Source organism: Hemiscyllium ocellatum, assembly GCF_020745735.1.
Source record: "Hemiscyllium ocellatum isolate sHemOce1 chromosome 27 unlocalized genomic scaffold, sHemOce1.pat.X.cur. SUPER_27_unloc_1, whole genome shotgun sequence".
Taxonomy (NCBI): Eukaryota; Metazoa; Chordata; class Chondrichthyes; order Orectolobiformes; family Hemiscylliidae; genus Hemiscyllium; species Hemiscyllium ocellatum.
In genome coordinates, this window is record NW_026867476.1 from 4,573,184 (window position 1) to 4,599,656 (window position 26,473).

Genomic DNA, 26,473 nt, shown 5'->3' on the forward strand with positions numbered 1-26,473 from the left:
AGTGGGGACGTGCAGTCCTGGGTTCAATGAGCAGCCCACTGGAAGCAAAGATCACAGAATCCCAGATTCCCTAGTGTGGAAACAGGCCCTTTGGCTCAACAAATCCATGATGACCCTCTGAAGAATAACACACACAGACCCATTCTCCTATCCAATTACTCTACATTTTCCCCTAAACAATGCACCACACCTACACATTCCTGAACACTCTGGGATAACTTAGCTTGGCTGATTCACTTGCACAATTTTGGATTGTGGGAGGAAACTGGAGCACCTGGAGGAAACCCTTGCAGACATGGAGGGGACGGATGGGCAAACTCCCCACAGTCACGTGGTGGGTGGAATCAAACCCCGGTCCCTGACCATGTGAGGCAGTGGCACTAAGCACTGAGCCACTGTGCCACCCGTGAGCCAACCTGGAGTTGGGGGGGGGGGGAATGGGAGGGGTGTGTGGGTGCAGACTAGCAGAAAACAAAGAAACCCAAAGATTCTCCCACTGCACCCACTGTCAGAACAGTCAGGAGGTTCAGTCGTGTGGGTGACCCACAGCAGCGTCACCGTCGGAATCTAATTGCTGAGAACACTGGTGCCCTCTCTAGTGTCTCTGCAAGTTACCGGACAATGCAAAACTCCACCCGCTCTTGGGCAGGCAAATGGCCTCTCCCTGGTGTGGACCCGCTGGTGGGTCATCAGGTTGGATGCCTGGGTAAAGCCCTTCCCGCACTCGGAGCAGCTGAAGGGCCACTCCCCTGTGTGGACCTGCCGGTGGGACAGCAGTTCAGAGGAACGTTTAAAGCCCTTCCTGTACTGAAGGCAGGAGAACGGCCGCTCGCTGGTGTGGACCCGTTGGTGCATCAGCAGGGCAGAGGAATCACCAAAGGCCTTCCCGCACTCGGGGCAGTTGAAGGGCCTCTCCCCTGTGTGGACCCGCCAGTGGGAGGAGCGGTTAAAGTTTTTTTTTAGATTAGATTACTTAGTGTGGAAACAGGCCCTTCGGCCCAACAAGTCCACACCGACCCACCGAAGCGCACCCACCCAGACCCATTCCCCTACATTTACCCCTTCACCTAACACTACGGGCAATTTAGCATGGCCAATTCACCTAGCCTGCACATTTTTGGACTGTGGGAGGAAACCAGAGCACCCGGAGGAAACCCACACAGATACGGGGAGAATGTGCAAACTCCACATTGTCAGTCACCTGAGGTGGGATTTGAACCCGGGTCTTTGGCGCTGTGAGGCAGCAGTGCTAACCACTGTGCCACCGTGCCACCCACTCAGAGCAGGAGAATGGCCTCTCCCCGGTGTGGACTCGCTGGTGCTTCAACAGGACGGAGGAATCGCCAAAGGCCTTCCCATACTCGGGCAGCTGAAGGGCCTCTCCCCCGTGTGGATGCGCCGGTGGGCCAGCAGGTTGGAGGACTTGCTAAAAGCATTCCCGCATTCGGGGCAGAGGAAGGGTTTCACCCCAGTGTGGACCCTCCGGTGGGCTACGAGAGCAGAGGCCTGGGAAAAGCCCTTCTCGCACTCAGGGCAGGTGAATGGCCTCTCCCCAGTGTGGATATGTCGGTGGGTCAGCAGATGGGAGACTTGGACAAAGCCCTTCTCACACTCAGGGCAGGAGAATGGCCTCTCCCCGGTGTGACTGCGCTGATGAATGTCAAGGTCAGACGGGAAATGGAAGCCTTTAACGCAGACACCACATTTCCACGGTTTCTCCATGGTGCGGGATTCCTCGGGTTTCTCCATGGCTGAAGCTTCAACTGCACACAAACGTGTGTACAGCCCCTCTCTGCTGTGAATTCCTCTTTCCAGGCCGTATAACTGTTTCAGGCTCCACACTCAGTGCACTGCAACAGTAGGGTCTCTCATCCAGTCCCGCTGACGCTGAAAATGTACTGAAACAGGTACCCGTCCTTCTCACAGCATCCTAGTCGAAAATCGTTGCAGTCCCGATGGATTGAGTGACTGTCAAACATTGATATGAAAATGAGGACTGCAGATGCTGGAGAGTCAGAGTCAAAAAGTGCAGCGCTGGTAAAGAACAGCAGGTCAGGCAGCATCCAAGGAGGAGAGTCGAGCGTTAGCTGTTAATTTTGAAACTTCTGTCTTCAGATAGTCTGTAAAAAGAGATTACAAAAGTCATCACTGACAATCCAGGGGGAGGTGGGGTCGGAATGAGACAACAAGGTATTGACACCGACACCAGAAAGAAACTGACCACAGAGACATGGCAAACGTTAGTGACAAGCCAGAGTCAGAGAGAGACACAGCACAGAAACAGACCCTTTGGTCCAACTCATCCACGTCAACCAGAAATCCAAAATTAATCTAACTCCACTTGCCAGCATTTGGCCAATAACCCTCTAAACCCCTCCTATTCATATACCCATCCAGATGCCTTTTAAATGTCATAATTGTATCAGCACCCACCACTTCCTCTGGCATCTTTGTACACGCGCCACCTTCTGCATGAAAAACTTGCCCCATCGGTCCATTTTTAACAAATTCCCCTCCGTCTAAACCCGTGACACTATGGCAATCCCAGTCTATGTTTGAAAAGTTAAAATCCCCAACAATTACCATGCTATTACTCTTACAGGTAACTGAAATCTCCTTACAAATTTGTTTCTCAATTTCCCACTGACCATGAGGGTGTCTAAAACACATTCCCAATAAGGTGATCATCCCTTTCTTATTTCTCAGTTCCAACCAAATAGCCTTCCTGGATGTCTTGTCCATCCCTGAGCCACGTTTCTGTAATTGTTATGATATCCCATTCCATCTTCCTCATCATGCCCTGAGTTCATCTGCCTTCCCTGTTAGGCCTCTTGCAATCAAGTAAATTGGTTTAATTGGTCAGTCCTACCTTGTAATTAGATTAGATTAGACTTACAGTGTGGAAACAGGCCCTTCGGCCCAACAAGTCCACACCGACCCGCCGAAGCGCAACCCACCCATACCCCTACATTTTTACCCCTACCTAACACTATGGGCAATTTAGCATGGCCAATTCACCTAACCTGCACATTTTTGGACTGTGGGAGGAAACCGGAGCACCCGGAGGAAACCCACGCAGACACGGGGAGAATGTGCAAACTCCACATTGTCAGTCACCTGAGTCGGGAATTGAACCCGGGTCTCAGGCACTGTGAGGCAGCAGTGCTAACCACTGTGCTCTGCTTTGTTCCTTCCTGCCCTGACTGTTTGACTTGCTCACTTTCCCAACTATACCAGTCTCAGATTGATCTCTTTCCTCACTATTTCCCCACCTACCACACTTCACGAGTTTAAATCCTCCCAAGCAGCTCCAGCAAATTTCCCTGCCAGTATATGAGTCCCCTTCCAATATTCAGATGCAATCTATCCTTCTTGTACAGGTCATTTCTACCCCAGAAGAAATTCCCATGATCCAAAAATGTGAACCATTCTCCTCTGCACCAGCTCCTCAGTCACACATTCATCTGCTATATCCTCCTATTCCTACCGTCACTAGCTCGTGGCACCGGGAGTAATCCAGATATTAGTAGCCTCAAGGATGTCCTTTTTAAATTCCTGCCTAACCTTCTATATTCTCCCTTCAGAATCGCATCCTTTTGCCTTCCTATGTCATTGGTTCCAATGCATACAATGACCTCCTGCTGGTCCCTCTCCCCCTTGAGAACATTCTGCACCCTCTCTGAGACATCCTTGATCCTGGCACCAGGGAGGCAACACACCATTTTGATTTTTTGCTGCTATCCACAGAAACATCAGTCTGTGCCTCTGACTAGAGAGTCCCCTACCACAATCGATCGCTTGGAACCCAATGTACCCTTCATTGCATGGCAGCCTGTATTGAGACCAGAAACTTGGCAGTTCGTGCTATATTCCCAGAGTGTCCATCACCCCCTACATTTTCCAAAACAGCATAGTTGTTTGAAATGGGGACAGCCACAGAAGATTCCTGCACTACCTGCCTATCCCACCTACCTTTCCTGGAGTTAACCCATCTCCCTGATGGTATCTTCAGCTTTTCTCCCTTCCTATAACTGCCATCCATCAAACCTCCATGTTCTGACAAATTCCTCACCTCCTCTAACTGCTGCTCGAACCGATCCATGCGATCGCTAGGATTTGCAGCCAAACACGCGTACTGCAGACATAATCACCAGTAACCTGGATACTCTCCCTAATCTCCCACGTCCAACAGGCAGAGCATATCACTCTACTAAAGGCCACCTTTACTCCTTCACAATCTACAGGCACAGAAAATAGCAGACTTTTTGCTCTAAAAAACAGTGCTCCAGGCTAATTTAGTACTTGTGTTCCATATTTTTAAAATTTAATCAAGGGACAGAGGTCAATAAAACATATTGGAGCGAAACGATGGCTGAGAGTTTAGCACTGCTGCCTCACAGCATCAGGAACCCAGGTTCAATTCCACCCTCGGGCGATTGTGTGAGTGGAGTTTGCACATTCTGCCCATGCCTGCGTGGGTTTCCTCTGGGTGCTCCGGTTTCCTCCCACAGTCCAAAGATGTGAATTGGCCACGCTAAATTGCCCATAGTGTTAGGTGTATTAGTCAGAGGTAAATGTAGGGAAATGAGTCTAGGTGGGTTACTCTTTGGAGGGTTGGTGTGGACTTGTTGGGCCAAAGGACTTGCTTCCATACTGTAGGTAATCTAATCTAATCTACTTACAGCAAGGTTACATGTTCAAAACTTACGCACTTATCTGTTCCTGTTCTGTGAGATCCTCTTACAGGTTCCTCCAAGGTCAGCTGTGAATTTTGCTGTTCATTAACTTTTGCTAGATGCTCTCTGATGTCCAGTAACTGTGCAGATTCACTGCTGTATCAGGTAGCAGTGTAGGTTTCATTCTCTCTCCCTCATTCTCTCTCCCTCGGCGGGTCGGTGTGGACTTGTTGGGCCGAAGGGCCTATTTCCATACTGTAAGTAATCTAATCTAATCTAATTTTGGACTCCCCTACCCTGGGGAAATGATCTTGGCTGTTCACCCTATCCATGCCCCTTATAAACTTTTGTATGGTCACCTCTCAGCCTCTGATGCAGAGGGAAAACAGTGCCAGTCTTTTCAGCCTCTCCCTCTAGCTCAAACCCTCCAACTCTGGCAACAGCCTTGCAAATCATTTCAAAACTGTTTTAAAGTTTCACAACATCTTTCCCATAGAGGGAGACAAGAACTGAATGCAGTCTAACTGATGTCCTGTACAGCCACAACATGACTCCCAACCCCTGTACTCAATGCTCTGACCAATAAACGCAACCACACCAAATGCCTTCTTCACTACCGTGTCTACCTGTGACTCCACTTTCAAGGAACTATGAATCTGCACTCCATGGTCTCTTGATTCAGGAACATGCCCCTGGGCCTTACCATTAAGTGTATAAATCCTGCCCTGATTTGCCTTTACAAAATGCAATACCTCATATTTATCTAAATTAAACTCCACCTGCAGCTCCTCAGCCTCATCTGATCAATTCTAATTTATGTCGAACATTTTTCCCTCTCTTATTCTCCAAAAGCTGAAAATCTCCATCCCAAAAACACTCCCTCCATTCTCACTTTGTTGAACCTAATCCCGGCTGTACCTCATCCTGCAGGGTCTGGTTCAGGCTGATTAACAGGGCCACACTCAGCAGGGGGGGATCGAATTGAAACATATAGAATTCTGAACAGCCTGGACGGAATAGACGCTGAGAAGATGTTTCCATTGGTAGGAGAGATGAGGACTTGAGGGCACAGCATTAGAATAAAGGGAAGACCTTTTAGAATGGAGATACGGAGAAACATCTTCATCCAGAGAGTGGTGAATCTACAGAATTCATTGCCACAGAAGGCTATGGAGGCCAGGTCACTGAGTATACTTAAGACCTGGATAGATAGGTTTTTGAGTATCAAGGGGATCAAGGGTTATGGGGAGAAAGCAGAAGAATGTGGGTAAGAAATTTATCAGCCATGATTTGATGGGCTGAATGGCCTAATTTCTGCTCCTATGTTTTATGGTCTCTCACAGAGTGTGAGAACTGGGGACAGGAGTAGGCTATTTGTTTTTTCTAGGTAAAAACAATGACTGCAGATGCTGAAAACCAGATTCTGGATTAGTGGTGCTGGAAGAGCACATCAGTTCAGGCAGCATCCACGGAGCAGCGAAATCGACGTTTCAGGCAAAAGCCCTTCATTCGGAAGGCTTTTGCCTGAAATGTCGATTTCGCTGCTTCCTATTTGTTTTTTCTAGCCTCACCAGCATTGAACAGATCATAACTGGATATGAACATACCGAGTCATTTTTCAGTGGAGCATGGGAGGTTGAGAGGTGACTTTATGGAGGATTATAAAATCATGAGGGATATAGATGAGGTGACCAGCGGGCGTCCTTTCCCTTGGCTGGGTGTTTCAAAATTTGTGAGTAAATTTTGAAGTTGAGAGGAGAAAGATTTTAAAAAGACGTAAGGAGCACCTTTTTTTAAGAAAGTGGTTTGTGGGATTAATGTCCAGAGGAAGTGGTGAATGCAGGTACAGTTACAACGTTTAAAAAACATTTGGATAAGTACATGAATTGGAAAGATTTGGAGGGATATGGGCCAATCACTGGCAGATGGGATCAGTTAAGGTTGAGAACATAGCACGGACTAGTTGGACTGAAGGGTCTCTTTCTGTGCTGTATACCCTGTAGCTGTTCCATATTGGTCTTAAAACCATTTTCCTACCTTCCCCCATAACTATCTTTGACATTCTAAAGCCAGATGAACTCAGCATTAAATATATTCAATGATCCCATAACTGCAGGAAGACATCCCCACTTCTGAACTAAATTCCTCTTGCTAATATACCACTCGCCTTGCTGATTGCTTGCTGCACCTGTCTGACAACTGGCCTTGACTGGAGTAGAAGGCCTGAGTAGAAGGCCGCTGATGCACCTTAGTACATCCACACATCATTCCTGATTAAGAGTTTGTGCACCTCGGATGCTGCCTGAGCTGCTGTGCTTTGCCAGCGTCACTTTTCAAATCTGACCTCCAGTATCTGCAGTCCTAACTTGCTCCACATCCCAATATATCACCATTTAAACAATGCATCTCATTTCTGCATTTTTCTCCACAGAGAAAGGCTATAACTTATGGGCGGCACGGTGGCACAGTGGTTAGCACTGTTGCCTCACAGCGCCTGAAGACCCGGGTTCAATTCCCGACTCAGGCGACTGACTGTGTGGAGTTTGCACGTTCTCCCCGTGTCTGCGTGGGTTTCCTCCGGGTGCTCCGGTTTCCTCCCACAGTCCAAAGATGTGCGGGTCAGGTGAATTGGCCATGCTAAAATTGCCCGTAGTGTTAGGTAAGGGGTAATGTAGGGGTATGGGTGGGTTTCGCTTCGGCGGGTTGGTGTGGACTTGTTGGGCCGAAGGGCCTGTTTCCACACTGTAAGTCTAATCTAAAAAAACTTCACACTGTGTTTGCCAATTAAGACACAGACCTGAACCAACTTTGCTGCAAATCAAGAACTGAACTCCAGAATGAAAAAAAATAGAAAAGGGCTTGACAAAAGAGAGTGTTGTACTCACAGATGTTGGATAGTGGAAAGAAGTTGCAGTCTGGGGTGAAGCACAATCTTCACTCAAAGAGAGAGAGGATTAACAACAGCAGCTTTCACAAGCTCATGGTCAAACCTTTGCATTCAGCCAGTAGCGGGGGTTCTCAATGGCAGGAGGACAACACTTCTTCCAATCCTCCGAAGCTTCCCATTGGTCCATCAAAGGAATGTCGCGCGCCATTTCTGCGGACAGAGATGAGCATGTGCAGTATTTTGCTGATACCAGGGTACATGCCAGGAGTAGCCATGGGTACCCGCATGGGCCCCAGCTATGCCTGCCTCTTCATAGGATATGTGGAACAGTCCATCTTCCGCAGCTACACTGGCAACAACCCCACACCTTTTCCTCTGCTACATCGATGACTGTATCGGCGCTGCCTCGTGCACCCACGAGGAGGTTGAACAGTTCATCCACTTTACCAACACCTTTCACCCCGACCTCAAATTTACCTGGACCATCTCAGACTCCTCCCTCCTCTTCCTAGACCTTTCCATTTCTATCTCGGGCGACTGAATCAACATGGACATTTACTATAAACCGACCGACTCCCACAGCTACCTAGACTACACCTCCTCCCACCCTGCCCCCTGTAAAAACGTCATCCCATATTCCCAATTCCTTCGTCTCCACTGCATCTGCTGCCAGGAGGACCAGTTCCAATACCGTACAACCCAGATGGCCTCCTTCTTCAAAGACCGCAATTTCCCCCCAAACGTGATCGATGATGCTCTCCATCGCATCTCCTCCACTTCCCGCTCCTCCGTCCTTGAGCCCCGCCCCTCCAATCGCCATCAGGACAGAACCCCACTGGTTCTCACCTACCACCCCACCAACCTCCATATACATCATATCATCCGCCGTCATTTCCGCCACCTCCAAACGGACCCCACCAGCAGAGATATATTTCCCTCTCCTCCCCTATCAGCATTCCGAAAAGACCACTCCCTCCGTGAATCCGTCAGGTCCACACCCCCCACCAACCCAACCTCCACTCCCGGCACCTTCCCCGCAACCGCAATAAATGCAAAACTTGCGCCCACACCTCCCCCTCACTTCCCTCCAAGGCCCCAAGGGATCCTTCCATATCCACCACAAATTCACCTGTAACTCCACACACATCACTTACTGCATCCGCTGCATCAGATGTGGCCTCCTCTATATTGGGGAGACAGGCCACCTACTTGCGGAACGTTTCAGAGAACACCTCTGGGACACCCGGACCAACCAACCCAACCATCCTGTGGCTCAACACTTCAACTCCCCCTCCCACTCCACCAAGGACATGCAGGTCCTTGGACTCCTCCATCGCCAGACCGTAGCAACACGACGGCTGGAGGAAGAGTGCCTCATCTTCCGCCTGGGAACCCTCCAACCAAAGGGATGAACTCGTGGGCGGCACGGTGGCACAGTGGTTAGCACTGCTGCCTCACAGCGCCTGTAGACCCGGGTTCAATTCCCGACTCAGGCGACTGACTGTGTGGAGTTTGCACGTTCTCCCCGTGTCTGCGTGGGTTTCCTCCGGGTGCTCCGGTTTCCTCCCACAGTCACAAAGATGTGCGGGTCAGGTGAATTGGTCAAGCTAAATTGCCCGTAGTGTTAGGTAAGGGGTAATTGTAGGGGTGTGGGTGGGTTGCGCTTCGGCGGGTCGGTGTGGGCTTGTTGGGCCGAAGGGCCTGTTTCCACACTGTAAGTCTAATCTAAAAAAAAACTCAGATTTCTCCAGTTTCCTCATTTCCCCTCCCCCCACCTTATCTCAGTCAAATCCCTCAAACTCAGCACCGCCTTCCTAACCTGCAATCTTATTCCTGACCTCTCCGCCCCCACCCCCCCATACAGCCTATTACCCTCACCTTGACCTCCTTCCACCTATCACATTTCCAACGCCCCTCAAGTCCCTCCTCCCTACCTTTCATCTTAGCCTGCTGGACACACTTTCCTCATTCCTGAAGGAGGGCTGATGCCCAAAACGTCAACTCTCCTACTCCTTGGATGCTGCCTGACCTGCTGTGCTTTTCCAGCAACACATTTTCAGCCAGGGTACATACGCAGTGCTTGCTGACACCGAGAAGCATGCGCAGTATGGCTCGTGGTGATGCTGGTTTTAAGAGTCTAATTGCCAATAGGAGAAAGAAGACGACTGGAGCCACAATTTTGTTTTGTTTCCCTGGGGCTCAACATTTTATTCCTTTTGCTTTTGTCTGGCTGCTCAACCTTTCTATATCTTTTCCCCAGAGTAGAGGATATCCAAAATTAGAGGGGCATAGATTTAGGGTGAGAGGGGAAAGGTTTAAAAGGGACCTAAGGGATACCCTTTTCACGCAGAAATTATGGAATTAACTGCCAGAGGTAGTGGTGAAGGTGTTTAATTACAAAGTTTAATTAGGGGTGTGGAGAGAGAAATTGGATGGGGGACAGGCTGGGGGCAAGAGAGAGAGAAAAAATGGACAGGGGTAAAGAGGGTCAGGGTAGAGAAAGACTGGGCATGCCAAGTGCAGGGTGCAGAATGTGGGGAGAAAGAATGGTTGGGGGCAGTGGGTGGGAAGAGAATGGACAGGGGGGCAAGATGGTGGGGGTTGAAAGACAGCGAGAATGAATGGTGGGATAGGTTGGGGGGGAAAGAAAGAGAATGGACGGGGACAGAGAATGGGGAGAGGGACTGGATGGGGGAAGACAAATGATGGAGATAGAGGGGGAATGGATGGGGGTCACAGGTGGACGAGGGACTGGACAGGGGACAGAGGCTGTGGAGATAGAATGGACTGGTGTGCAGAGTGTGGCATGTGAGTGAGAAGGGACGGGCAGCTGGGGAATAGCGAAAGAGAATGGACAGGGGGCATGGTGGGGATGATTGAATGGAAACCCACTCCCAGCATCCCCTTCTCTGTACACGAGCAGTGCAGATTTTTGTGAATGACAGGAGAGAGTCTGTGTGAGTGCAATCACCCTCACATCCGGGCATCAGCAAACTACTGCCTTTCTGTTTTAAAAACTAAAGATGGGCGATATTCTGGGGATGGCAAGAGGTGGCTGAGAAACCCAACCGAGGGTCAGCACTTTTCAGGAAAGGGGAGCTGGGCAAAAACAGGAGGATGGAAGGATGGAATTGGGTTGAATCCTTTGAAAGGTGGATTAATTGTGAGACAGAAATTTCAGGCAGGTGATAGTGAAGGATGTTCCGTACAAACCAGAATTCTCTCATCCTATTTTCTGCCCTGCGCTGACAGCAGTGATATCTGTACTCTCTTCTCATAAAGGTCTTAGCAGAGGAGGATCAAGATTAGAATGGTGCTGGAAAAGCACAACAGACCAAGCAGCATCCAAGGTTTCTCAGATGCTGCCTGACCTGCTGTGTTTTTCCAGCACCACTCTAATTTTTGACTCTTTTTCTGCAGTCCTCACTTTCGTATTAGCAGAGGAGGATCTGCTGTTAAGGCATTCACAAGAAATTTACTCAGGGCCTGAATTTCAGCAGCATTTGAATCCAGGAGGAGATACATTTGTCTGCAGGAAACTATTTCAAACATCAATGTGACTTGAGAAGATCCGTGATTACACACAGCCTGTGTGGGAGTGCTCCAGGGTTCGGATTGTGGTGAGAATTTTAACTCTTTCGTGAAATGTGGACTAGTGTTCTCGCTGTAGAGGAGCCCTTCACTGGATCGTTGAAGCTGCCAAGACACAATGACTCCACACCATGGAGACTCTGTGGAAGCAAATTCATTCCTTAAATGGATTGGAGTGTTACCAAGTATGGTGGCAATAGAACATAGAAAAATACAACGCAGTACAGGTTCTTCGGCCCTCGATGTTGCGTCAACCGAAGCCTACCTAACCTACACTAGCCCAATAACCTCCATATGCTTATCCAATGCCCGCTTAAGTGACCATAAAGAGGGAGAGTCCACTACTGCTACTGGCAGGGCATTCCATGAACTCACAACCCGCTGTGTAAAGAATCTACCCCTAACATCTGTCCTATACCTACCCCCCCTTAATTTAAAGCTGTGTCCCCTAGTAACAGCTGACTCCATTAGCGGAAAAAGGTTCTCACTGTCAACCCTATCTAAACCCCTAATCATCTTGTACACCTCTATCAAGTCTCCCCTAAACCTTCTTTTCTCCAATGAGAACAGCCCCAAGTGCCTCAGCCTTTCCTCATACGATCTTCCTACCATGCCAGGCAACATCCTGGTAAACCTCCTCTGCACCCGTTCCAGTGCCTCCACATCCTTCCTATAGTATGGCGACCAAAACTACACACAATACAGTTGAGGCCGCACCAGAGTCTTCTACAACTGCAACATGACCTCAGGACTCCGGAACTCAATTCCTCTACCAATAAAGCCCAGTACGCCATATGCCTTCTTCACAGCACTATTTACCTGGGTGGCAACTTTCAGAGATCTGTGTACATGGACACCAAGATCCCTCTGCTCATCCACACTACCAAGTAGCCTACCATTAGCCCAGTACTCCATCTTCTTGTTACTCTTACCAAAGTGAATGACTTCAAACTTAGCTACATTGAACTCCATTTGCCACCTTTCTGCCCAGCTCTGCAACTTATATATATATCTCGCTGTAACCTGCCACATCCTTCTTCGCTGTCCACAACTCCACCGACTTTCGTATCATCCGCAAACTTGCTCACCCAGCCTTCAAGCCCCTCCTCCGGGTCATTTACAAAAATGACAAACAGCAATGGTCCCAAAACAGATCCTTGTGGAACACCGCTAGTAACTGCACTCCAAGATGAACCTATACCATCAACTACTACCCTCTGTCTCCTTCCAGCCAGCCAATTCCTAATCCAAACCTCTAATGCACCCTCAATGCCATACCTCCGTAGTTTTTGCAGTAGCCTACCATAGAGTACCTTATCGAACGCCTTGCTAAAATCCATATACACTATATCTACTGCTTTACCCTCGTCCACTTCCTTGGTCACCTTCTCAAAGAACTCAATAAGGTTTGTGAGGCACGACGTGCCCTTCACAAAACCATCCTTGATCACATTATTCCTATCCAGATGTTCATAAATCCTATCCCTTACAATTCTCTCTAAGACTTTGCCCACAACAGAAGTGAGACTCACTGGCCTATAGTTACTAGGGCTATCCCTACTCCCCTTCTTGAACAAGGGGACCACATTCGCTATCCTCCCGTCTTCTGGCACTATTCCTGTAGACAACGCGACATAAAAATCAAGGCCAATGGCTCCGCTATCTCCTCCCTAGCTTCCCAGAGGATCCTAGGATAAATGCCATCAGGCCCAGGGGACTTATCTATTTTCATCCTTTCCAGTATTCCCCAGACCTCTTCCCTACATACCTCAAAGCCATCCATTCTAATCACTTGTGACTCAATATTCACATCAGCAACAATGTCCTGTTCCTGAGTGAATACTAACGAAAAGTATTGATTTAGTGTCTCTCCAATCTCCTCCGCCTCCACGCACAACTTCCCTCTACTATCCTTGACTGGACCGATACCTACCCTAGTCATCCTTTTATTCCTGGCATACCTATAGAAAGCCTTTGGGTTTTCCCCAATTCTACCAACTAAGTACTTTTCATGTCCCCTTCTCGCTGCTCTTAGCTCTCTCTTTAGATCCTTCCTGGCTACCTTATAACTCTCAATCGCCCCAACTGAACCTTCACGCCTCATCTTTACATAGGCCGCCCTCTTCCTTTTCACAAGAGATTCCAATTCCTTATTAAACCACGGCTCCCTCACAAGACCCTTTCCTCCCTGCCTGACTGGTACATACTTATCAAGGACACCCAATAGCTGCTCCTTGAACAAGCTCCACATATCGATTGTGTCCTTCCCTTGAAGCCTATTTTTCCAATCCACGCATCCTAAGTCATGCCTCACCGCATCATAATTTCCCTGCCCCCAGCTATAACTCTTGCCCTGCAGTGCACACTTATCCCTCTCCATCACTAGAGTAAAAGTCACCGAGTTGTGGTCACTGCCCCCGAAGTGCTCACCTACCTCCAAGTCTAACACCTGGCCTGGTTCATTACCTAGAACCAAATCCAGTATAGCCTCACCTCTTGTTGGCCTGTCTACATATTGTGTCAGGAAACCGTCCTGCACACATTGGACAAACACCGACCCATCTAACGAACTCGAGCTATAGCTTTCCCAGTCAATATCTGGGAAGTTAAAGTCCCCCATAACAATCACCCTGCTACTTTCACTTTTCTCCTGAATCATCCTCGCAATACTTTCCTCTACGTCTCTCAGACTATTAGGAGGCCTGTAGAAAACTCCTAACAGGGTGACCTCACCTTTCCTATTCCTAACCTCAGCCCAAACTACCTCAGATGGCAAGTCTTCCTCCATCGTCCTTTCCACCGCTGTAATACTATCCTTGACAAGCAATGCCACACCTCCCCCTCTTTTACCCCCACCTCTGACCCTATTAAAACATTTAAACCCTGGAACCTGCAACAGCCATTCCTGTCCCTGTTCTACCCACATGTCTGCAATAGCCACAACATCGAAGTCCCAGGTACCAACCCACGCTGCAAGTTCACCTACCTTATTTCTTATACTTCTGGCATTGAAGTATACACACTTCAAGCCACCTTCCTGTTTACAGGCACCCTCCTTTGAGATCGATGCCATGTTCCTAACCTCCCTACACTCAAGGTCCTGCACCCTAAAGCTACAGTCCAGGTTCCCATGCCCCTGCAGAGTTAGTTTAAACCCTCCCAAAGAGCACTAGCAAACCTCCCCCCAAGGATACTGGTGCCCCTCAGGTTCAGGTGTCGACCATCCTGTTTATAGAGGTCCCACCTTCCCCAGAAAGAACCCCAGTTGTCCAGAAACCGGAATCCCTCCCTCCTGCACCATCCCTGTAGCCACGCATTTAACTGTTCTCTCTCCCTATTCCTTGACTCTCTATCACGTGGCACGGGTAACAAACCAGAGACAACAACTCTGTTCGTTCTAGCTCTGAGCTTCCAACATAGCTCCCTGAAAGCCTGCCTAACATTCTCACCCCTCTTCCTACCTATGTCGTTGGTGCCAACGTGGACCACAACCTGGGGCTGCTCCCCCTCCCCCTTAAGGACCCGGAAAACACGATCAGAGACATCACGTACCCTTGCACCTGGGAGGCAACATACCAATCGTGAGTCTCTGTCGCCCTCGCAAAACCGCCTATCTGTGCCCCTCACTATTGAGTCCCCAATAACTATCGCTCTACCTTTCTCCACCCTTCCCTTCTGAGCAACGGGGACAGGCTCCGTGCCAGACGCCTGAACCTTGTTGCTTACCCCTGGTAAGTCATCCCCCCCCCCCACAAGTATCCAAAACGGTATACTTGTTCTTGAGGGGAATGACCGCAGGGGGTCCCTGCACTGACTGCTTCCTCCCAGTCCCCCTCACTGTCACCCATCTCTCTATAACTTTCGGAGTAACTACTTCGTGTGTTGTATAACTGTCTAAGTGTTTCTAGTGGCCGAGCAGCAGGTGAGAGACAAGTTTGGAACACGAGGATGGCCTCAACTGGGAACTTGTGTTCATGTTAAATGACTTGTGACCCCACTACACTATACATTCACACACACACACACACACACACACACACACACCTTACATACTCTCACACAGACCCACTCTCAGACAGACACACACACACACACCCACCCCTCCATACTCTCACACAGACCCACTCTCAGACACACACACACACACCCCTTACATACTCTCACACAGACCCACTCTCAGACACACACACACACACACACACCCCTTACATACTCTCACACAGACCCACTCTCAGACACACACACACACACACACACACCCCTTACATACTCTCACACAGACCCACTCTCAGACACACACACACACACACACACACACACACACACACACAATAATCTCCACCGGTTTATACTCCATCACATGCATGCACATCTCTCTTTTATACATGCACACGCATAAGTCTATGGGGTGAATTTGAATTTGCAGATACATTCAATTTTGCTCAAAAAACACAATCTGCAGACAGTCAATCCATGTCATATTTTATAAATTTCTATTTTGGAAATAGAACCAGTCTGACTCTAGATTGGGATACAGACCTTAAGTTATCTCGATAATGTGACTTAAAGAAATTCTGGAATTTACATTTTAACTAACTGAAACATTCAATCAATTCCAAAGGGTGAAAGACTTAGCAGCAACCAAGGTAAGTACAATATATCATTTCTGTTGCTCAAAACTACGATCTTTTGCTATAAATTCTGTGTCTTATGATCCTGCTCCACAGCTACCTGATGAAGGAGTAGTGCTCTGAAAGCTAGTGCTTCCAAATAAACCTGTTGCACTATAACCTGGTGATGTGTGATTTTTAACTTTGTTTCGAGTGAATACAGCCCATACTGCTGCTGCCAGTAAACTTTACAATGCTGATGAAACGATGTAGTACCTGCAGAAATAAAGAATTTACAATATCTAACGGTATTAGCTACTCATTCGCTGCTCCTTCTGATACACGACACTGGAAAGTGCTAGTAGCTGAAAGAAATGAGCAGCTTTAAAACAAAAAGACCTGCTGGATCTCACAGCTTTCAATGTCTAAGTCCAATGGAAAGGTTGGGTCACCTTTATTGAGACCCAACTTTGTTACAGCTTCAGATCTCCCCAGCTAAAAGATGCACTTGTTTAAACAGCTCAAGCTCAAAGCACACACATACTGCCCCCCAGGCTTGCTTTACTCTTTGTAGGTGGATCCCTGGTACAGATTTAAACCAAAGGACATATTGCCTCATTCAGCAATTTCAACCTACACACTGTGTCCAAGTTAGTTTCTCCCAATCATTTGCCGAGGGGAGGGGGACAGTCAAGAATCAACCACACTGCTGTGGGTTTGGAGTCACATATAGGCCAGACTGGGTAAAGGATGCAGCCGGGGAAACAGAGAGTTCTTTCCTGCAATGGCAGTTTCCTTCCCTAAAAAGGACATGAGTCAATCAGATGGGTATTTTCTCCCCCTGAAATGGCTTCACCATTAGATCTGAACTCCAGATTTCTGACCAAATTCCGATTCCACTATCTGCCGTGGCGGGATATCAAACCCGGGAGTCCCCAGAACTGGGTTGGTAGTCCAGTCGATAATAGCACTAGGCTGTTGCTCATTCAATCCCCATGCGATGGCATGTGAACTCGCTGGTGCCTCTGTAGGTGGGATGAGCGGGTGAAGTCTTTCCCACACTGAGAGGGGTAAGCGGGTTCTCACTGGTGTGGACCCGTTGGTGCTTCCGCAAGTTGCCCACATGACTGAAGCCCTTCCCGCACTTGGGACAGACGAATGGCCTCTCCCCGGTGTGGACCCGCTGGTGGGACCGCAGGGTGGAAGAATCAATGAATCCCCTCCCACACTCTGAGCATGTGAAAGGTCTCTCTCCTGTGTGGACCCGCTGGTGAGTCTGCAAGTTGCTCATACGACGGAAGGCCTTCCCGCACTCCTGGCAGGTGAAGGGCCGTGCCCCAGTATGGACCCGCTGGTGGGTCAGCAGGGCGGAAGAATCCATGAATCCCTTCCCGCAATGAGAGCATGTGAACGGCCTCTCCCCGGTGTGGACCCGCTTGTGGGTCAGCAGAGTAGATGACTGAGCAAACCCTTTCCCACACACTGGGCACGTGAACGGCTTCTCTCCCGTGTGGACCCTCTGGTGGGTCCGCAAGGTCCACAACCGACAGAAGCCCTTCTGGCACACGGAACAGGTGAACGGCCTCTCCCCGGTGTGGACTCGCTGGTGTTTCAGCAGGCTGGAAGAAACGGTGAATGCTTTCCCGCATTCGGGACAGGTGAATGGCCTCTCCCCGGTGTGAACGCACTGGTGTGTCAGGAGGTGGGATGCATCAATAAATTTCCGCTCACACTGAGAGCAGGAGAACGGCCTCTCCCCGGTGTGAACCTGCTGGTGCGTCTGCAGCCGGGACGACTGAGTGAATCCTTTCCCACAATGGTGGCAGATGAACGGCCTCTCCCCGGTGTGAACTCGCTGGTGTGCCAGCAGGTTGCACAGCCAACTGAACCCCTTTCCACAGTCGGGGCAGGTGAAAGGCCTCTCCCCGGTGTGAATGCGTCTGTGGGTTTCCAATGCCGATGGATAAGGGAATCCTTTCCCACAGTCCCCACATTTCCACGGTTTCCCCATGGAGAAAGCTTTCCTTGTGTCACTCTGTGTTTGAAATTACAAACAGAATGCGTACAGTCTCTCCCCACCGTGAGGGGTGAGATTTTGATCCCCCAAGTTGAGTAAATGATTTGAAGCACTTTTCACAGTCAGCGCACTGAATGTCCCTCAGTTGGGTGTCTCAGTATTCTTCCTGACACACCAGTGTCCAAAACCTCTCAAGTGACAAAAAGAAACATTTCTTCTTGATTTGAACAGTAGCTGATATTCAAGTCCCAATGAATCAAGTGGATCTGTCAGAAGTCGATGGATCATTTGCTTTCAAATTTCGTTCTGCATGTCTTCCTGCAAAAACAAATTCACAAAATAAGCGATTACTGTCAGTACAGTTAAATAAACATAACATCAATGGCAATTCCTGTAGATTCTCAGATGCCTGCTGATCACACATTATCTAGGACACAGAAACCTGAAAACCCTCATGCAGCCAGATAGCCTTAAGTGTGTATGGAAGAAAATTTCATTTAGGTGACAATGACCTGGAACAAGCTGCCTACAAAAGGTGCTGCAAATGGAGCTGAATCAAGGACGTGATAGTGAAATGTCAAGGCTACATGAGAAAAGAAAGCCAGTAAAGTTGCTGAATGACTTCCTGGTGTCCTATTAAATAACAAAGATGACAAGAATTACAAGAAGTAACTCCATTACTGCATTAGGTGAAAAATTGTAACCACAAAGCTTCTACAACAGCCAACAATATCAGATATACACAACATATGTCTACACTTGAAATCAATGTGCCAATCCCTTACATGCTGCTCAGTTCCATGAGAGACTACCCTTTTAATTGTGAGCATGAGAAAAGAAGCAATCCTTTTCTAAGGTGCAAATTGTATACATGCCAAACGGAGGGAATACACAATGAAAATACCTTTAAGAGGGACAGAGAGCATCTGAGCACCTTTGCAGAGTCTGCTCCCTCCCTGGATTCACTCCAGTTGTTACAAGTGAACAGTGTTTCCTCCCTCTCTTTCGCTCCGTCCCAGGATGGGGAATGGAAAGGGGTGACATTGCTTTGCTCCCAGATGTTGCCCAGTGGGAGGGAGTTTCACTCTGAAACTGACAGGGCTACTTCCGCTTTATGATGCCCACAATGGTGGGGGAGGGGGGAGCAGTGGGCCTGCACTGCTGCCCTGCAGCTGAGGCACGTGAGGAAGGGAGGATAATTTGCAAACTCCTTTCACTCTCTTCCAAAGCAGGAGGTTTCATTTTAGCTTCACGCTCACAGAAAACCTCCTCTTCTGTGAAACCAACAATTTATTCCCCCCTCCACTCCATGGAAACAGTGATTTGTGAGACCCCAGAGTTGGAGTTGCTACCATACCTGCTCTACGGGGTTTGGTAGAAACTACTTATTTCATGAACCACTTCAATTCAACCCCATCCTTGCCATTCAAATACTAATTTTACACAGAGGGTGGTTAATGTGTGGAATGAACTTCCTGAGGAATTGATGGATGCGGGTCCAATTAAAAGACGTTTGGATAATACATGAAAAGGAAATATTTGGAGGGATACAGGTAAGGAGCAGGCAGGAGAGACTAGTTTAATTTAGGATTATGGTCGGCATGGACTGGTTGGACTAAAGGTCTGTATCCATGCTGTATGACTCCATGGCAGGTTCACAATTCCTTGAAAGCAGAGTCGCAGATAGAATGGATAGTGAAGAATATATTTGGTACACCTTCTTTTATTGGTCGGCGCAATGAATATTGGAGTTGGGAGATCATGTTGCAGCTGTACAGGACATTGTTTAGGCCACATTTGGAGTATTACATGCAATTCTGGTACCAATGATCCCACCCTGACACACCATACACCAGAGCTAGTGACTGAAATTCACTCTGACACAAAAAAAATCATTAAATCCCAGCAGTGCAGTAAGAGGCCATTTGGTCATTGAATGCATTTGGCATAGGGGTTGGGAGGTCATGCTGGAACTGTACAGGACATCAGTTCAGCCACTTTTCTGGTCTCCCTGCTGTACGATTGGAAACTTGAAATGGTGCAGAAAAGATTGATAAGAATGTCGCCACTGTCAGAGGGTGCATGGTATAATGAGAGGCTGAATAGGGTGGGGTTGTTTCCCTGGAGTGTTGGAGGCGGAGGGTGACCTTATAGAGGTTCATAAAATCATGAGGGGCATGGATAGCGTAAATAGGCCAGAGGAGGTGGGGGAGGCTGGTACAATTACAAAAGCATCTGGATGGCTGTGTGAAGTAGAAGGATTTGGAAGGATATGGACCAAATATTGGCAAATGGGTCACTAGATTTATACAGGATATCTTGACATCATGGATGTGTTGGATCAAAAGATCTATTACTGCGTTGTATATCTGTTTGATAACAGATGCTTTATTTCTGTTGATGTAAATATTGTTATAAATCATAGCTAGGTATTAATAGTTAGATGTAAGGGAGAGAGAGAACTCCTCAAGTAGGACATGACAAGAATCCTAGACCTCAATTCTGGTTTACTATCTAATGAACAAACTTTAAGCATAGAACATAGAACATAGAAGGATACAGCGCAGTACAGGCCCTTCGGCCCTCGATGTTGCGCCGACCGAATCCTACCTAACCTATACTAGCCCAATAACTTCCAAATGCCTATCCAGTGCCCGCTTAAATGACCATAAAGAAGGAGAGTTCACCACTGATACGGGCAGGGCATTCCATGAACTCACAACCCGCTGTGTGAAGAATCTACCCCTAACATCTGTCCTATACCTACCACCCCTTAATTTAAAGCTATGTCCCCTAGTAACACCTGACTCCATTAGCGGTAAAAGGTTCTTAGTATCTACCCTATCTAAACCCCTAATCATCTTATACACTTCTATCAGATCTCCCCTAAACCTTCTCTTCTCCAATGAGTAAAAAATGAGGTCTGCAGATGCTGGAGATCACAGCTGCAAATGTGTTGCTGGTCAAAGCACAGCAGGTTAGGCAGCATCTCAGGAATAGAGAATTCGACGTTTCGAGCATAAGCCCTTCATCAGGAATAAGAGAGAGAGAGCCAAGCCGGCTGAGATAAAAGGTAGGGAGGAGGGACTAGGGGGAGGGGCGATGGAGGTGGGATAGGTGGAAGGAGGTCAAGGTGAGGGTGATAGGCCGGAGTGGGGTGGGGGCGGAGAGGTCAGGAAGAGGATTGCAGGTTAGGAGGGCGGTGCTGAGTTGAGGGAACCGACTGAGACAAGGTGGGGGGAGGGGAAATGAGGAAGCTGGAGAAATCTGAATTCATACCTTGTGGTTGGAGGGTTCCCAGGCGGAAGATGAGGCGCTCCTCCTCCAGCCGTCGTGTAGTTGTGTTCTGCCGGTGGAGGAGTCCAAGGACCTGCATGTCCTCGGTGGAGTGGGAGGGGGAGTTAAAGTGTTGAGCCACGGGGTGATTGGGTTGGTTGGTTCGGGCGGCCCAGAGGTGTTCTCTGAAGCGTTCCGCAAGTAAGCGGCCTGTCTCACCAATATAGAGGAGGCCACATCGGGTGCAGCGGATGCAATAGATGATGTGTGTGGAGGTACAGGTGAACTTGTGGCGGATATGGAAGGATCCCTTGGGGCCTTGGAGGGAAGTGAGTGTGGAGGTGTGGGCGCAAGTTTTACATTTCCTGCGGTTGCAGGGGAAGGTGCCGGGGGTGGAGGTTGGGTTGGTGGGGGGTGTGGATCTGACAAGGGAGTCACGAAGGGAGTGGTCCTTGCGGAACGCTGATAGGGGAGGGGAGGGAAATATATCCTTGGTGGTGGGGTCCGTTTGGAGGTGGCGGAAATGGCGGCGGATAATACGTTGTATGCGCAGGTTGGTGGGGTGGTAGGTGAGAACCAGTGGGGTTCTGTCTTGGTGGCGGTTGGAGGAGCGGGGCTCAAGGGCGGAGGAGCGGGAAGTGGTCTCAAGGGCGGAGGAGCGGGAAGTGGTCTCAAGGGCGGAGGAGCGGGAAGTGGTCTCAAGGGCGGAGGAGCGGGAAGTGGTCTCAAGGGCGGAGGAGCGGGAAGTGGTCTCAAGGGCGGAGGAGCGGGAAGTGGTCTCAAGGGCGGAGGAGCGGGAAGTGGTCTCAAGGGCGGAGGAGCGGGAAGTGGTCTCAAGGTCTCAAGCACCGCCCTCCTAACCTGCAATCCTCTTCCTGACCTCTCCGCCCCCACCCCACTCCGGCCTATCACCCTCACCTTGACCTCCTTCCACCTATCCCACCTCCATCGCCCCTCCCCCTAGTCCCTCCTCCCTACCTTTTATCTCAGCCGGCTTGGCTCTCTCTCTCTTATTCCTGATGAAGGGCTTATGCTCGAAACGTCGAATTCTCTATTCCTGAGATGCTGCCTAACCTTCTCCAATGAGAACAGCCCCAAGTGCCTCAGCCTTTCCTCATAAGATTTTCCTACCATTCCAGGCAACATCCTGGTAAACCTCCTCTGCACTCGTTCTAAAGCTTCCACATCCTTCCTATAGTATGGCGACCAAAACTGCACACAATACTCCAGATGAGGCCGCACCAGAGTCTTATACAACTGCAACATGACCTCAGGACTCCGGAACTCAATTCCTCTGCCAATAAAGCCCAGTACACCATATGCCTTCCTCACAGCACTATTTACCTGGGTGGCAACTTTCAGAGATCTGTGTACATGGACACCAAGATCCCTCTGCTCATCCACACTACCAAGTAGCCTACCATTAGCCCAGTAATCCATCATCTTGTTATTCCTACCAAAGTGAACGACTTCGCACTTAGCTACATTGAATTCCATTTGCCACATTTCCGCCCAGCTCTGCAACTTATCTATATCCCGCTGTAACCTACCACTTCCTTCCTCACTATCCACAACTCCACCGACTTTTGTGTCATCCGCAAACTTGCTTACCCAGCTTTCAAGTCCTTCCTCTAGATCATTTATAAAGATAACAAAAAGCAATGGTCCCAAAACAGATCCTTGTGGTAAAAACAGATCCTTGTGGTATGAGCATGAGCACCAATTGTGCGTTGATGTCTAATTCTGCTTCATTCTTTGCTATAACGACTTTCTCGGTCTGAATGGTTGACAGGCTGAGAGATTGTAGGTTGGGCCTTTATCGACTGAATGTTTTATTGTTCTGGAAGCTGAAAAAGCGGCTCAAAGTTTCAGCAGAAATCCCACAGAGCTGAGAACAGTCGACATCTTACTCTGTGGGAACAGGGAGATCAACAGAGGACAGAGAAATCAGGGCCTGAAATCCGAGCTGACACCAGACTACCATGTTATGAGTGCTTTGGTTAGCAGTGCCAACCCTCTACCTTTACCTAGCTTCCCATTTGACTTGAATGGCACGTATCCCCTCGATATTCAGGATCCAATCCTTGTCATTCCTGAAGTCATGTCTCTGTCAGGAGTCTCAGATCATATTCTCTTCAACGTGTAGTCAATTCATTCACTTTGTTACAATGCAGCACACATTCAGATATACAGTCTTCAGTTTCAATTTTTGCATCCCTTTCTGTCATTCTCTGATGTTCATTTTCCACATCACTACATTGCTCACCTGCCTTGATTTGGATTGGCCATGAGAAATGCAGCTTTATACATTCACAGTAATAGAAGCAGAGTAGGCCATTTGGCCCATCGAGCCTACTCCACCATTCATTAAGATCGTGGATGATCCATCCATCATCTCAGCTCCTCTTACCTGCATTATCCTGACTACCCACCATGAAAAATCTACGACTACCCACATTCACCCACCATGAAAAATCCCATCGAACTGTGTCTTGAATATGCCTGCTTCTATTGCTTCCTTGGGCAAAGAATTCCATAGATTCACCACTCTCCAGGAAAAGCAGTTCCTCCTTCCCTGTCTTAAATCTTGTGGCCTAGTCTCACTCACCAGCAGAAATTACTGGACAGGGTGGATAAGGGTGGCATGCTCTTTGGAGGGGTCAGTGTGGACTTGAGGGGCTGAATGACCCGCTTCCCACACTGTAGGCCTTCTATGATTTACCGCAGTTGTGTTTGCCCCAAGATCACAGACCCAGAACCTCTCACCTTCTGCAAATTGAAAGACAAGTCCCACCCTGCCCTCTCATATGTGTGTTGTCTAACTGCTTAATCATTACTAGTGAATACAGCCCATACCTCCCACTGCTGCCAGTGACCTTTACAATGCTGATGAAACAATGCAATACCTACAGTGCTGAAAATTGTAAGGCTTCTAACAATACCAGTCACTGATTCCTTCTGATGAACAGCATTGGAAATACAATGTTGGAAGTTGAATGAAATGAGCAGTTTAAAACAGAAGGAGAAAGTGAGGACTGCAGATGTTGGAGACCAGAATTGAAAAATGTGGTGCTGGAAAAACACAGCAGGTCAGGCAGTATCTGAGGAGAAGGGCTTATGCCCGAAACGTCGATTCTCCTGGCCCTCGGATGCTGCTTGGCCTGCTGTGTTTTTGCAGCACCACATTTTTCAACTCTCAGGTTAAAACAGAAACCCATCTAACCCTTCACTAGGTGCCCCGCTCAGGACACTTTACTTATTGCCAGCAAACTTTAAAACACTTCAACTCCACATTGCAACAAATCCCACTTTCCACCAAAATCCTGAATGACTTCAATTAGTTGCTGCCTCACAAATGAAAGATTTCATTGCAGCTTCTGTTCCCAGTAAGGGCAAAGCATCTTTGAAAGCTGCTCTTAAAGTCCAGTCTTCACAACGACACTGATGTTTTCCTTCAGTCCAACTCATCCACGCTGACCAGATATCCTACATGAACATAGTCCGCACTTAGCCCGTATCCCTCTCAACCCTCCCTATTCACTTACCCATCCAGATTCTTTTGAATTGTTGTGATCATACTAGCATCCACCACTTCTTCTGCAGCTCATCCCATGCATGCATCACACTCTGCGTGAGAAAGTTGCACGAGGTTCATTTGAAATCTTTCCCCTCTCACCTAAAACCTCTAGTTTTGGAACCCCTACTCTGGAGAAAAGGTCTTGGTTATTCATCTGATTCATGCCCCTTTTGAACTTCTGTGAAGTCACCCCTCAGCCTCCAATGCTTCAGGGAAAACAGCCCCAACTTATTCAGCCTTCCCCATAAAGCTCAATCCCTCCAACTCTGGCCACAACCTTGTAAATCTTTTCCAAACTGTTTCAAAGGTTTGCAACATTTTTCCTGTAGCAGGGAAACCAGAACTCAACGCAGTACTCCAAAAGTAGCCGAATCAAAGTGCAGCCACAACATGACCTCCCAACTTCTGCACTGAAATGCACTGACCTAAAAAGTGTACCTGCGACTCCACTTGTAAGGAACTATGAACCTGCACTCTAAAGGTATCTTTGTTCAACAACACTCCCCATTAACTGTATAGATCCTGTCCTGATCTGCCTTTCCAAAATCCAAATTCCAAAATGGGATTGAGAAATATCACCTGTGATTGAATGGTGGAGCAGACCTGATAGGAACAGAAATGAGGGCATATGGTTTCTTGCTGGCCTGGACACAGTGAGCAAGAATAGGCCATTGTTTATCCAGCCTGTACCAGCATTGAACAGTTTATAACTGGATTTGAATATACTTACGTCAAGGTGGATAGGCTGGGACTTTTTTCACTGGAGCATATGAGTTTGAGAGGGGACTTTATAGAGGATTATAAAATCATGAGGGGTATAGATGAGGTGTGCGGTGAGTGTCCTTTCTTAAGGGCGGAGTTTACAAGATTAGGGAGTAAATTTTGAAGACGAGAGGAAAAAAAATTTTAAAAAGTCATGAGGGCCAACTTTTTTTTTAAAAAAGAGAGTGGTTTGTGTGTGGAATAAATGTCCAGAGGAAGTGGTAGATGCAGGTACACTTACAATGTTGAAAAGATATTTTTATAAGTATGTGAATACAAAAGGTTTGGGGGTGCCAAACACTGGCAGGTGTGATTAGTTTAGTTTGAGAATATAGTTGGCATGGACTAATCAGACTGAAGGGTCTGTTTCTGTGCTGTATAACTCTAACTGTTCTGCACTGGTCTGAAAACCATTGTCTTGCCTTCCCCCATAAACATCCACTTTTTTGTTCTTCAAAGTTAAATGAACTCAGCCTTGAATACATTCAATGATCTATGTAACCGCAGGAAGACATCTCCACTTCTGAACTCAATTCCTCTTGTTTTCCTTATTACTTGCTGCACATGTCTGAAAGCTGGCATTGGCTGGTGTAGAAGGACGCTGAGGCCCATTTGTCCAATTACACATCATTCCTGATGAAGAGCTCGTGCCCGAAACGTCGACTCTCCTGCTCCTTGGATGCCGCTGACCAGCGCCATACTTTTCAACTCTGGTCTCCAGCATCTGCAATCCTCATTTTCTCCACATCTCATTATATCACCATTTAAACAATGCATCTCTTTTCCTTTTTTTTTCCACAGCAAAGGCTATAAGTTCACATTGTGGCACTGCACTTGCTGTGTATTTGCAAACTGAAACACAGACCTGGGTCAACTTTTCCAGAGTCTGTCCCCTCCCTCGATTCACTCTTTCCTTTCAGTTGCTGCAAGTCAACAATTGAACCCCTGAATGAAAAAAATAGTGGTGAGAAAAGAGACTGTTGTACTCACAAATGTTAAACAGAGGAAGGAAGTTACAGTCTCGGGTGAAGTTCAATCTGCAGTCAGAGAGAAAAGAGTAGCTTCAGGAGCTCAAGG

General features: G+C 48.1%; 1 protein-coding gene across 1 annotated transcript; it reads right to left on the bottom strand.

Annotated features, from left to right (window-relative positions):
* Positions 1-567: 567 nt before the first annotated feature.
* Positions 568-26,473, bottom strand: LOC132807081 (zinc finger protein 420-like). Its single transcript, XM_060821383.1, has 4 exons — positions 26,387-26,473; positions 16,750-18,099; positions 1,379-1,650; positions 568-910 (listed from the first exon to the last, which is right to left on the bottom strand). The coding sequence occupies exons 2-4, from the start codon at positions 17,773-17,775 to the stop codon at positions 568-570; spliced, it is 1,641 nt and encodes a 546-aa protein (XP_060677366.1). The 5' UTR covers positions 17,776-18,099; positions 26,387-26,473.

Bases quoted from the DNA above. Each gene is read 5' to 3' on its own strand.
- LOC132807081 (XM_060821383.1), bottom strand. From the start codon at position 17,775: ATGGGGAAACCGTGGAAATGTGGGGACTGTGGGAAAGGATTCCCTTAT. The intron at 1,651-16,749 runs TGAGCAACAGCC...GACATTCATCAG, and splicing joins GCCATCGCATGGGGATTGAA to CGCAGTCACACCGGGGAGAG. The intron at 911-1,378 runs GCCCTTCAGCTG...CACAGGGGAGAG, and splicing joins CGCATCCACACGGGGGAGAG to GCCCTTCAACTGCCCCGAGT.